At 43.9% G+C, this 12,654-nt stretch overlaps 1 protein-coding gene across 1 annotated transcript in view; it reads left to right on the forward strand.

Moving 5' to 3' along the window:
• LAPTM4B (lysosomal protein transmembrane 4 beta) overlaps nt 1-12,654 on the forward strand; it is a 123,922-nt gene that overhangs the window by 46,472 nt on the left and 64,796 nt on the right. The window contains exons 3-4 of the mRNA XM_039521938.1: nt 10,545-10,618; nt 11,638-11,760. Coding sequence (XP_039377872.1) covers nt 10,545-10,618; nt 11,638-11,760 — 197 coding nt within the window. The remainder of the gene's footprint in view (nt 1-10,544; nt 10,619-11,637; nt 11,761-12,654) is intronic.

Genomic DNA, 12,654 nt, shown 5'->3' on the forward strand with positions numbered 1-12,654 from the left:
CCAGAGTCTATACCATCTGATTGTGGCATCAAGGATTTCATGGACAATATACTCATCATGGTCTTGAACATGTAACAGCAGGGTGGTGGTGGGTGAGAGCAGTAAGGGAATGGGTCCTGAATGCAGGACTTCAGGAGTGATATATCAACAACTGGGTGTATGTAGAGAGAATGGGGTGAGTAGAGTTCAAAAGTGATTAGGCTAATTTGCCAGCAAACTCAGTAGGAGACAAGGCAGTGGTAGTCCAATTCATGAGATGGCCTGGTCACATGTAGGTTTTTTGTTGAGAACCATACCTTCTGGCCTACTGAAAGGGCAGGCCCCTCCTGTTGTCGATAGTCTGCATATGGTTTATAGCTCTTCTTGGCATCCTCCAAGTAAACTTTTAGGTCATCTTGGGTTTAATGCATCTGTTGTATCCAGTCCAGGGCTGGTGAGTTGTGGGAAGTGGTGGGTAGCTCTGCGGAAACCCAAGATGGAACTCATAGTTCAAGAGAAAAGGGCTTTGCCCTATAGAGGCATGTTATGCGTTATGGTATGCAAACTGTACCTGATACAGAAGCAAGAATCAATTGTTCTGGTGGAAGTTTATGTAGCATCAAAGATAGCACTCCGGGATCTTTTTGGTCCTCTCCCCTTGACAGTTTGTCTGAGGGTGATAGGTGGAGGAGAGGCAGAAGCAGAGGCCTAACATCCAGAAAGCTTCTTTCCAAGAGCAGGAGATAAATTGTGCACCATGGTCAGAAAATATTTATTCTGGAAGGCCATAGTGGTGGACAACTTCGTCCACCCAGTGCCAGGGAATTTCTTGAGACGATGGTAGTCCTGTACAGTAGAAGATGTGTGCCATCTTTGTGAGGTGGTCCATTACTGTCACAATGGTTGTGAACCCATTGGACTTGGGTAGTTCTTCTACAAAATCTAAGGTGATGACTGTCCAAGGGCCAGATGGAGTCTAAAGGGAATGCAGGAGTCCAAGGGATTTATTGTGCGACGCCTTGGAGCAGGCACATACATTGCAAGAGGCCACGTAGGCCTGAACTGTAGCCTGCACGCGAGGTCACCAGAAGACACGAGAGACGAGTGACTGAGTTTTAAAGGAGCCAAAATGTCCTGCCGGGGAGAGTTGGGGGTGGGTCATGGCATACTTGTAGGGTTGTAGTCCTTGGAGGCCCGGGGAGGAACATATATATGCCTTTTATGTAAATTACCTCATCTTGGACATTGGGGTTCCCTATTATGGCTTCCTGTTTGACTAGAGGGATCCTATGTTCTGAGGCTGATTGTATAATGGTGAACAGATCTTAGCAGGGAGCCACACTCAGAAAGTTTTGAGGCTTGCGGATACAAAGGTTTTCAGTTGTTAGGTTTAAAGTCCTACAGGCCAATGTAATATTTATCCTTCTTGGACAAAGCATTAGCTTTGCTATTTTGGGTTCCTGGATGACAGGCGATTGCGAAACCAAAGAGCAAAAAGAATAAGGCCCATTGAAGTTGTTGCTGGTTAAGGGCCTTGGCCGTACACAGATATTCACGGTTCTTATTGGTGTACACCTGGACAGGATACTGGGATCCTTCTAGACAGTGGCAACAAGGTGGTCTTAATTTGTTCTTCAGGTGGAGCTTCCACAGGGTGGCTTCAGTGGGGGGTGCGTGGTTGGGTTCGTTGAAGACTGTGGATATTGCCCCCTGGAAGGCATCCTAGTTAGATAGAACTGGACTGTTGGCCTCCAACAGGAGAGAGGCCCAGTTCAACACCTCCCCTGTCAGCAGGCTGACTACCAAGCCTAACTTGGTATGGCCAGAGCATACGTTTGTGGTTGAAGCAAGAACAAGAACCGGCATGGTTCCATGAAGCCTCAAAATTTGAAGTGGCTCCCATCAGAACGCTTTGGCAGAGGGATAGCAGGTCCCAGCTCGGGTGACAGCACTGCCAGACAGGCTCACAGGGTTTTCCATGTGACGTTGATGGTCTTGCTCCCACAATGCCTGATCCTCAATGGCCAGCTGCATGTTCTGCACCTGCAGTACTCCATTATCTGCCTGTACATGCAGGGTATGGCAAATTCCACTGGGTCCAGCCTCTGGTGGGCTGACTCAGAAGTTGATAGTGGTCCGAGGAAGCTGTAGGGACTGGATGTGAGTGGTCATGCCTAATGGCTAGAGTCAGGCATCTGGGGCCAGAGCTGGGTGCCAAGCCAACGATCAGAGCTAGAGAAGGAGTTAGATGCCAAGCCAGAGGTTGGGTAGGGCACAGAAACAGGGACCTGAAGTGTGTCAGGAAAGCAGGAACCAGGAATAGACAGGAGTCTGGGATAAGGACGACAGGAACCAGGCACAGGCAGAAAGGCAGGACTCGGAGTTTGGCAAGTAGGCAGGGTCTGTAGTAGCAACCAGCCAAGGATTCCTCTAGTTGCTCAGACAACTTCACCTGTGACTCTTTCTGGTTTAAGTAGAGCTTCCCAGCTAATCGGTGGGACTGGACATTTCACTCTATCAGGAACTTTACGGGTGGGGTCCTTTGCGTGCTAGAGCATTGGTCTGACTACTGCTTGGTGACCCACAGGCCCAGGTTTGAGGCCCATGATCCCTCACAGATCCAGATTAATTTATTTTACCAAAACCTTCTATCCTTTTACAGGGTGTAACGGGGTCCATTCACCTCTTGCAAGCATCCTTTTGGCCAAGTGCATGTACCTGCACACTTTCCTTCTGTGGTGTGTCTTCGATGGCTCAGCCCTCCCGCCGAGTCACACGCTGTATGATGAAAGCAAAGCAAAACCCCGTCCTGGGTACAAGTCCAACAAAGGTGTCTCTTACTGTCCTCTCTAACGTCTCCTACAAGTTGTCCCTGCTCCAGGATAGAGCAGTGCCCCAGGGCTCCCTCCCTGGTGACAAAGGCTTCACCCTCTTAGGGCCTTTCTGGCCGCAGCTCTCCAGTTGGGCCGCTGTAGTTCAGTTCCCCTTCTGGAGTGCCTCAATGTCCAGACCACTTCCTGCAGTGACTGAAGGGGATTGTGGAGGGATCTGGGCCTCCCCACTACTCCAGCCCAGGGACCTTGTAGATAGCAACTGTCCACTGTGCCCCTTTATCTAAGTTGCACTGCTGCTCTAATTCCCCGGGCCACTTCCCTGCGGCCCTGTGCCATCTTCACCCTTACCTCAGGGCCTTGTCCTGATGGAGTCCCCGCAACCAGCTCAGGGATTCTTCTTGCTGTCCCTGATTTCTGGCAGCAGTACCTCGTTGGAGGGCCTGCAGCTCGCCAGCCAGCCAGACACTATCCATGATCCGTCAGCTCTAGCAAGGAACGGGAGCTTACTCTGGCCCTGTGGTTCTTCTTATAGTGACCTTCTGGGCTCTGATTGGCTGTGTCCCACACAGCCACTCTAGGCAGCTTGGAGGACCCTCTCCACTGCCCTTTTCTGGGGCGGGGGTGGCAGGGCGACCAGGCCTCTAGCAGGGGGCCTCAGAGGATCTGATATACCCTGTCACATGGGGGGGAAAACACTTTTTTTCCTCCACTAATATTTGTGAGATTTTAAAAATTATTTTTTAAATAGTTGATAGGAAATCATCTTATCTTAAGTGATAGTTTTAAAACTAAGATCTATGTATCCATATTTCTGTAGCTACTTTCCTGCTGATTCATAAAACGATATTCTGGATCTGAGTGATTGACTATTACACTAAACACTTCACTGCAATAAGGAGGAAGCTATTTTCATACACTAAGCAGATGGGACAAGGTGTATATATTGTAACACAAGTGCTTATTGTAAAAGGCCTAGGCCCTTGCATTGCTCTGGTTGAATTCCATAGGAATTTTCCCATTGACTTCAGTGTCTCCGAATGTGAAAATTAGAGAGAGCTTTCATCAGAGCCTCTATTTTGTCACTTCAAATAACATATTAAAATGATGTTTATTTTCACATATTCTGTAAGGTTCATATGCCAAAAGTTAACTATTAGGGGCTTACTACTTTTTTAATGTGTTTTGATTGAGAAAAAATATTGTCTATAAATCTTTGTATATGATTGGGTTCAAGATAGTAAGGGCTATAACAGTTTCAAATGGAACCTAGCTGAAATTGACATATTAAAACTGACTATCTTGTCCTAATTCTTTGAGATTAACCTTGCAATGATTGCTATCAGTGTGTGGTTTATATAGCTGACATTAGAGGTCTGCCAGTGCTGGAGGCTTTAAAATAGTAATTCTGTTTTGTAATACCGTAGCTGTCAGACCAACTACATTTGGGATTTGCATCTAGATTTGAAAATCCTGTTTTCTCTGTGGCCTTCAGAGATGAATTCTAAAAGAGTAAAAGGATGGTTTGTAGGCTGAATAACCTCACATCCATCTGAGAATAAATGAATGTGAAATGCTTCCTAATTACGAATGGACCTCGAGAATTCTCCTTTCAGTCTGTTCTTTTGCTTGCTTGATTTGCATGCTTTATGAAGTACAGACGGATAATTTAATTCATTTGCTATTCAAATTACTTTCAATCTCTGTTCAGAGAGAGGGTTTTTTAAATTTATGACTAGGATTGTTTAAACCTTGGTATTTTCTGTTTGAGATAAAGTACCCAGGCAAATATTCACATTAATATTCTCATCACACCTTGCCCTTTTTTACTGGTCTTGTTCAAAAGAAATGTTTCATATATTTGTTGCATGTTTCATATGCAAAACATGTACAATACATAGTATGTTTGAAAACTACAAAATCCATCAATTGTTTTTTAGGGCCTTGCGTTCTGTTGTGTTTCAATCAACCTGTTTTTGTGAGTAAAATTTTGCATTCCAAAATCATTGCCTACTTGTTTGTTTTTGTTTTTGTTTTTTGCTGGCAGTGAATTCTAGGTAGAAGTATGATAGACTTCTCATTATTAGTATTTGAGACCACATTCTATTGTCAGCACAAAATTGCCGGCACAAGTTGTGGGTGCAAAATTGTTGTTCCACGCCTCCCAAAACAGAGGCCACATCACTGAAAATCAAGCCTTCAAGTTTCAGGTAGATACAGACCTGTCCACGATTAGTCATGACGGGGGAAATCCTGGCTCTATTGAAGTCAGAGAGGGTTTTGTCATTGACTTCAATGGGGCTAGGTTTGTATCTTTTTGTATTTGTAGCTGGGCGTAAGTGTGGCTTATGGAGCACTTTCAAACTTGCATTTACAGTAGTTGAGAAAATTCCTGTTGCACTCAGGACACAGTTTCTTCAGATGTTCTAACTTTGTAAACATCAGTATGACATAGTTGCTCCCAATGAATTGAGGAAACATTATAAACTGTGGGATTGTGAAGGACTATTCCATGCTGGAGGGTCTGAAGTGAACGGGGGGAGGGTGGGGGTCACATGGCCAATTGAGAGTGATGTTTCTCCTTACTGTTTTGGAGACAGGAAAAGGACGTGATGGGAAAGGAACGTAATTTGGCAATCTGTAACTCTCTCACACACATTCCTGAGCTAAAGGTGACTGAGGGAAAACTCAAGGCCTCCTATTTGCACTTGAGATTGGCACTACTGGGTTCAGTAGACTGAGCCCTCAAGAGAAACACCCCTATTTCTAGGGACCTTGTGAACAGATAAGAATTTGCAAACTGGATCAGGGAGTGCTGGAGATGTGAGTGCTGCCCTGTGTACTTGTTTGGGTTTTTAAAGTCTGATATTCTGCATAAAGGGAATGGAAATACCTGTAAATAAACCTGAAATTCCAGAGGGTTTTGTTGGCTTAACTTGAGACTCCTGCTCAGTTTGCCTATCTGCACAGACCATGACCCTGACATGTTAATAGCGCAACAGTTATGTTGCTTCTCCTGTCTTGTTACTAGTATTGTCTAACTGTTATAAATAAAACCTGTTATTTATTTATGTATTTTTTACTTATACAGTGCCATGTATGCACATGATACTTTACGAAGCAAATGAAGATGGAGGGTGAAATCCAGGCTCAGTGGAAGTAAATGGGAATTTTGCCATTGACTTCAGTGGGGTCATGACTTCACCCGTGTCTCTGCCCCAAAATGCTTACATGTCTAAGTGAAGATGAGAACAACAGAAAACTATTTAAATGGCTTCAAAATAGTAATATTAGCTGGAGTAAATAACCAGACTTGGTTTAAAGAAAAAACAACATCCCTATCCTTCACGTTCTCTCATTTTTTCTTCCTTCTTTCACTGGTGCTCTGTGCATAATCTTGGGCAGCTTCCAAGCAGTGGGTCTGTGATGACAAGGGAGCAGCAGTGCAGAAGATGCACACAGTTCAGAGCTTGGAGGAAAGGGGTACTGCTTTTGATGGCTGGAGTTACCCTTAACTGTGAGCCAGGGATGAGATCTAGGATTCCAGCAGGTGATGAGACAGTGGATTAGAGTTCTCAGTGGCTGTGTTGGATGCAAGCTCAAGGACTTGAGATTTTCCGTGTTAGCTGCCATCATCTGTTTACTTCTCCCTCTTCCCTGCACTTGTAGCACTATCTGCCACTCTCTCAGGCTTTTTTGCCAATCTTCAGGGTAAGCAATCCTGTGATTGAGATAGGTAGTAAGACCAGGAGAGCGAGAGGGATGATTACTGAATTCAGGACCCTGAAAGAAGCTCCAGTCTCAGGGGCAGCCCTGCTCTGCACCTGGATTGCAAGCCTGTGCTTCCTGCAGGTGCTGTCCTTCCATTTTCTTTCCAATTTCCACTCCTGGTCTCATTCCCAGGATTGATCATGTTGCAGGCTCCCTGGATGAATTAGGCTGAATATGTGCATTGTTGCTGTGTGCCACGACAGAACTCCTGGCAGGAATCTGCCGGCAGTCCTGGATAACATCAGCTGTGTCTTCTCCCTAAAGCAGGAAGTAAAGACAATCAGAAAAATATGATCTAATTTAAAAAATTAAGGAGATTTCTTTTAAAATACACTGATTGGGTCCCATGCTGCTTGTATAAAAAAGGGCTCCAAAAATCTACTTTAGGTTGTCAATAATAAATATGACACAGAAACAGTACCAGTACATCTCAGCTGATAATCACTAACACAATAGAATGTATTGCATGGTTAGTTACTATGAAAGAGCACTCAAGGGTACTTGTTAATACGCTAACTATCTATTTTTAATTCTAATTAATTTAAGCTGACAAAACTCAAAAGAGCTGATGAGCATTTGAATAAAAAAGAGCCTGCATGAGCCAACTAGGGCTTGACGTAGCTAGAGAGAGAGAGGGAGCGCGCAAGCACATCAGATCAAAGCAGAAGTGTCACATTTTATAACAGTTTCTGGGGCTCTGGCATTGAAATGACACTGATGTCACTAGTAGAACAAGTCCTATCACAGTCCTGTCACAGTGCTACGTTGGTCATCAATTAAAACTAAAAACAATTTCTGCTCAAAACAATGAATGAGTGATTGGTCTTTGTGATGGAGTCTACAGGCCCCACAGTGAACCGGGGCTGGGAGTAGAGCAATACTGGGCCAGGGTGACCCCATCCCTCACCAGGTTCAGGGCATGCTCCCAGTGGACGAACAGTTTAAAGGGACCCTGGTTGGCCCAGGAAGGGGAAGGTGCTATTTGCTGCACCAGGAAGCAAGACTGATGCTGAGAGCTATGTCAGAATTGGCAACAGCTTTGTGAAGGTTACTCTAGGATTTGGATTCTCCACTCTTTGGGAGCTAAAAGCACTAAAAGAGATTAATTGATTGAATAGGATGCTGAAAGACTAAGGATTGTCCTCCTAAGCCAGCGACCGTCCTGCCCCAAACTGAGGAGCTCCAGTGACCCAGGGGAAAACAATTTGGGGTAGCTCAATAACTGGGCCAGATGTTTTGATAAACCCTTAGGGCCTTGGGTCAGGACCTAATAGAATGGGTAGGCTTGGGTCCACCTCTGGGGGAGCAATCTGAGCATGCGGGGTGTGGGGTTAAGGCTGCAGCCGGGGCGCCCTCTGGGACAACGAAGCTGGCAGAAACTGTACGACCACGCCCTGACCTCTGGTCATTGGACCTTCCTGCTACAGTCTTGAAAATTGATAAAATGAATTGGCAGGGGATGGGTAAGAGCTTGTCCTGGGAGATGGGCACTGCTGGATGCTGATTGAAGAGTTACAGTAATGAAAGTCTGCGACTGATCTGATTCTTCTTTGATCAGGACAGGTGAGGAGCACTATCACCAAGTCTAAACCGATCCCTTTCCTTAGTTAGTGTATTCATACCAAGCTCAAAGTTGTTTTTAGTTTAAAGTGATGTATTCACTGTCATGGTACTGAGTAGTTTGTGTAAATGAGCAAAGGTAACAGCAAAAGGAAGAATGCGAGGTTGTGGTCCCTACTTAACATAGCCGTGTTTGCTGGGTGCTTTTTTCATGGTGGCTAAGTCCATAAATGGCTATTAGCCAGGATGGGTAAGGAATGGTGTCCCTAGCCTCTGTTCGTCAGAGGATGGAGATGGATGGCAGGAGAGAGATCACTTGATCATTGCCTGTTAGGTTCACTCCCTCAGGGGCACCTGGCATTGGCCACTGTCGGTAGACAGATACTGGGCTAGATGGACCTTTGGTCTGACCCGGTACAGCCTTTCTTATGTTCTTATTATGTTCTTGAGTTAATCAGCTTCTCTATAAATAAAATATACCCCATGGGTGAGTCAAGATCTCTAGGTATTGGGTTCTCTGCATGTCATATTCCCTCTCCTTTCTTTCCAACCTTTGCTAGTGCCTCAGAAAAATGGATGCAATATCCACACATTCCCCGTCTTACATTTAAACTTTCTGTATTAAAGGTGGGCAAGTGAAAAAGTGAATCAAAAGATCTGGGATTAGGGAAGCAAAAGACATATCCTTCTTGAAACTCCCATCAAAACCTTAAAATATGTAAAGTTTCTAACAATTCTACTTGTGCCGCCTTTTCTATTGTGTGTGCACACACACAAAAACACACAGATCTTTTCAGGTAGTTTCTTCCCAAACTTCTGCTATTCATAAAAGCTATATCAGATACATATACATCTTAGTTTGTGTGGTGGTTTTGTTCTGAATGAGGGTTTTTAAGTTATTTCAGCTATAAGATGCCTTTGGCTGTTTTGCCTGGTTTTATAAAGTGCTTTTTCTTTTCTTTAAGTTGCCAGTGACCTTTGAGCATTGGTGTATTCATTATGACAAAAACAAGGAAGACAGTAGCTGTGTATTTATTTTGATTTCTTTTCAAGACCAATGTTAGCCTGGCCATCCTTTCTCTGAGTTGCAAAACAGAATCTGAATTCCATAGGTAAAATCCTGGCCCGAGGGGAATCAGTTTTTGAGTTTGATTGCATTTGTCATGAGCTGATCGCTCTTAGACTAGCTAGTGCCTCAGCATAGGCAACACATACTTCACTAATCAAGTGTTCCCAAACTCTTGAAAGCTGAGCCCCCACTTCAGAAAAATGAATTTGAGGGGGGAGGGATAGCTCAGTGGTTTGAGCATTAGCCTGCTAAACCCAGAGTTGTGAGTTCAATCCTTGAGGGGGCTACTTAGGGATCTGGGGCAAAAATCAGTACTTGGTCCTGCTAGTGATGGGAGGGGGCTGGACTCAATGACCTTTCAAGGTCCCTTCCAGTTCTAGGAGATAGGTATATCTCCTATTAATTTTTAATTATTTATAAAGGCCTATGTATCTTAATGTGTACATCATCCATCACGGGATGGGCTATGCACATTTCACATTTGGAAGGCTTTTTTAGCAACTATAATATCTACAGCAGGGGTGCCAAACTCATTTCATGTGGTAGGTCTGCCACTTGGCATTGGACACATTCAGCAAAAATAATTGAAATAGTAATAAAAATAAACCATGTTGGTAAGTACTTACACTCACCCTTTGACTTATTGATATTTTCTTTTCTTCAGCTTGCCAGGTTGGGGTGTCTGCTCTCCAGCATTTTTCAGTGCCATTTTCCCTCGCCTCGACAAGTCTTTTTCTGTCAGACTTATGCCTCTCTAGTGCCTCTTAAACTCGACCAAGTGATTCTATATCTGCACGTGAGGCTTGGCTTGATTGCTCTGCCAGAGTCTGAGATTAATGCATGCAGCAATTTACATGCATTTCATAAAGTCTAACACTAAACACTTTGTTATAAGTCCAATACCTATCTTAACCCTACCAACGCACAGGCAAAACAGACTGGTTTCCAGCAATGAATTTGTCAGTGCTTGGCCAAGGCCTAAAGCCTTGGAAAGAGCTGGCACTTGGTCTGCCACATCACAATGTGGACTGTGGATTGTGCAGACAAGCCCAAAGATTCATGGGAAGTCCTTGGGATGGATGAAATTGTTCTGTGGGCAGGATCCTGCCAGAAGGCTGTACGTTTGACACCCCTAGCTAAAGACGTGCTTTAAAAAAAAAAAAAAAAAACCCTGAGACAATGGAATGGTGTGTCAACACCTCCTGCCTTCCCACCTAGACTTTTGTCCACAGCGGCATGCAGTACACTGTGGGAAATGCTGCATTAGGCAGTTGGCAAAATAGCAAAACAGAGCTGCATGTTTACCTGCGATCACTTTAATTTATCTATTTCAGATATGTGCATTGCCACTGCAATTTCTCTCCTTATGATTCTGATCTGTGCGATGGCTACATATGGAGCATATAAGGTAATTGATCAGATTAAACAAAAAAGTTGATTTTCATCCACCTGAATCATTCTGCCTATGAAACTCCTAACAGGCAGAAATGTAAAACCCTGTCTCCTAAGGTTTTGTTGTTGTTTGTTGTAAGATTTATATAACAATTTCATTTCTTCTGCGAGATTATAGGAAACCCCTAGGTTGTTGAGATCTGATTGTGTCAAGTGATGACATGCTGATTGGGGGAGTGCAAGACTAAGGCTGTCTCTACACTACAGAACTTACAGTGGCACAGCTGTACCACTGCAGCTGTGCCACTGAAAGGTCTCCCTGTGTAACCGCTCTGTGCCAGCAGGAGAGCTCTCCTGCCAGCATAATTAAACCACCTCTAGTGAGTGGCGGTAGCTATGTTGTCAGGAGAGCGTCTCCCACTGACATAGCGCTGGTCATGCCAGTGCTTTTGTCAGTGAACTTTTGTCGGTCAGGGTATGTGTGTGTCATCCCCTCCTCCCCAGCCCCGCACTCCTGACCGACAAGAGTTTTACCAACAAAAGTGCTAATGTAGACATAGCCTAAGATTCTCTAAATGTATTCATTGTCTGCAGCTTCAAATGTGAGATCTTTTAGTATATTATGGGCAAACTTTAAATACAAATGGCCAAATCTTGGTTTTTATAAAAGTGAATGGAATTTTTTCCCATTCACTTCTCTGGGACTGGGATAGGTCCCAAAGAATGCATTTATATTAATCCCACTCAAAAGTTTGGTATTTTAGAAAGCCAAGTCAGTACTGTGTGATTGATTGATTGATTTAAACCTGTTCCTGTACAAATTCTCAGTAGACTCATACACTTTAATTTATCTCAGCTTTGCTGCCCATCATCTTTGGCTGCATATAATAATTTTAGCAGATTTAACAAGTAATTTTCCCCCTGGGAAACACAGTTAAAGAGTATTTCATTGCACTGTATCAGTTGCACTGTGGATTTTTGAAACATAAGGAAATAATAGTTATGCTTTAACCTGCCACAATTTTTTTTTTATAGCAACATGCAGCCTGGATCATCCCTTTCTTCTGTTACCAGATCTTTGACTTCGCCCTCAACACGCTGGTTGCCATCAGTGTGCTTGTTTATCCAAACACAATTCAAGACTATCTACGACAGCTGGTAAATCACTTGAAGTGAACAGTCATTTTCATTATCTAGAGAAAATTTTGGAAACGCATTTCATCCTGCAGTCTAATCCAAGGCTTTTCCACTGACTTCCGGGGCAGCCTTTGGCAAGTTATACCCCCTCTCAGCCTTACTTTGTCAATCTGTAAAATGGGGTATTTGTTTACAAAACTGCTGCAAGGCATAAGCAGATTAAACGATTGCTTAGGGCCCATGCAGCTCAAGGGGACCCCCGATTCGCTTTTTATTATGTGTTGGGGAGGCAGGGGGGCAAAATATTCCTTGGTAGGGCCCCAATGGGCTAGCACTGCCTCTGCTCATATAATTACCTCACAGGAATGTTGGAAAGACTAATTAGTTAAAATATTTTTATACTGTCTTGAAGTTTTATATGGCTATATAAGTGTGAACATGATTAAAAGGCAGGGTTGCCTGAAATAACAGGGGACTGGATTTGATGACGGAAGCCACAAGCCAAATAGGGAGATATATCTGTAAGAGATCTAGAGAGAAGGAGGCGAGAGGAATGAGTGGTGTCTGGGTCGTTGTTAGGCTGATGCACAATTATCATTCCTCACCCAGAAGTTTCTGGAGGGCGTGGTGGTTTTGGGCATGCTTAATAGGTTCCCTGTAGCTGGACTCCTAGACTCCAGGGCAGCTGCTTTATAAAAGGATATGTGACCTGCGTGGGTTGGGAGAAGCAAAGCAGGTTGTTTTCTCTAACTTTGAATCATTTTGCAGCTGTTGGTTAACTTTCCAATGCAAAAAAGCACATGCAGTGTTATAGAAAATTTTCCCTCACAATTTCCTCTAACTTCTTCCATTTTAATTGTATACCTTGAATGTTGTTTGATTTTATTCAAATTGTCTTAGTTAAATTGTTTTCAC

This window comes from Mauremys reevesii, linkage group 2, assembly GCF_016161935.1.
Source record: "Mauremys reevesii isolate NIE-2019 linkage group 2, ASM1616193v1, whole genome shotgun sequence".
Classification (NCBI taxonomy): Eukaryota; Metazoa; Chordata; order Testudines; family Geoemydidae; genus Mauremys; species Mauremys reevesii.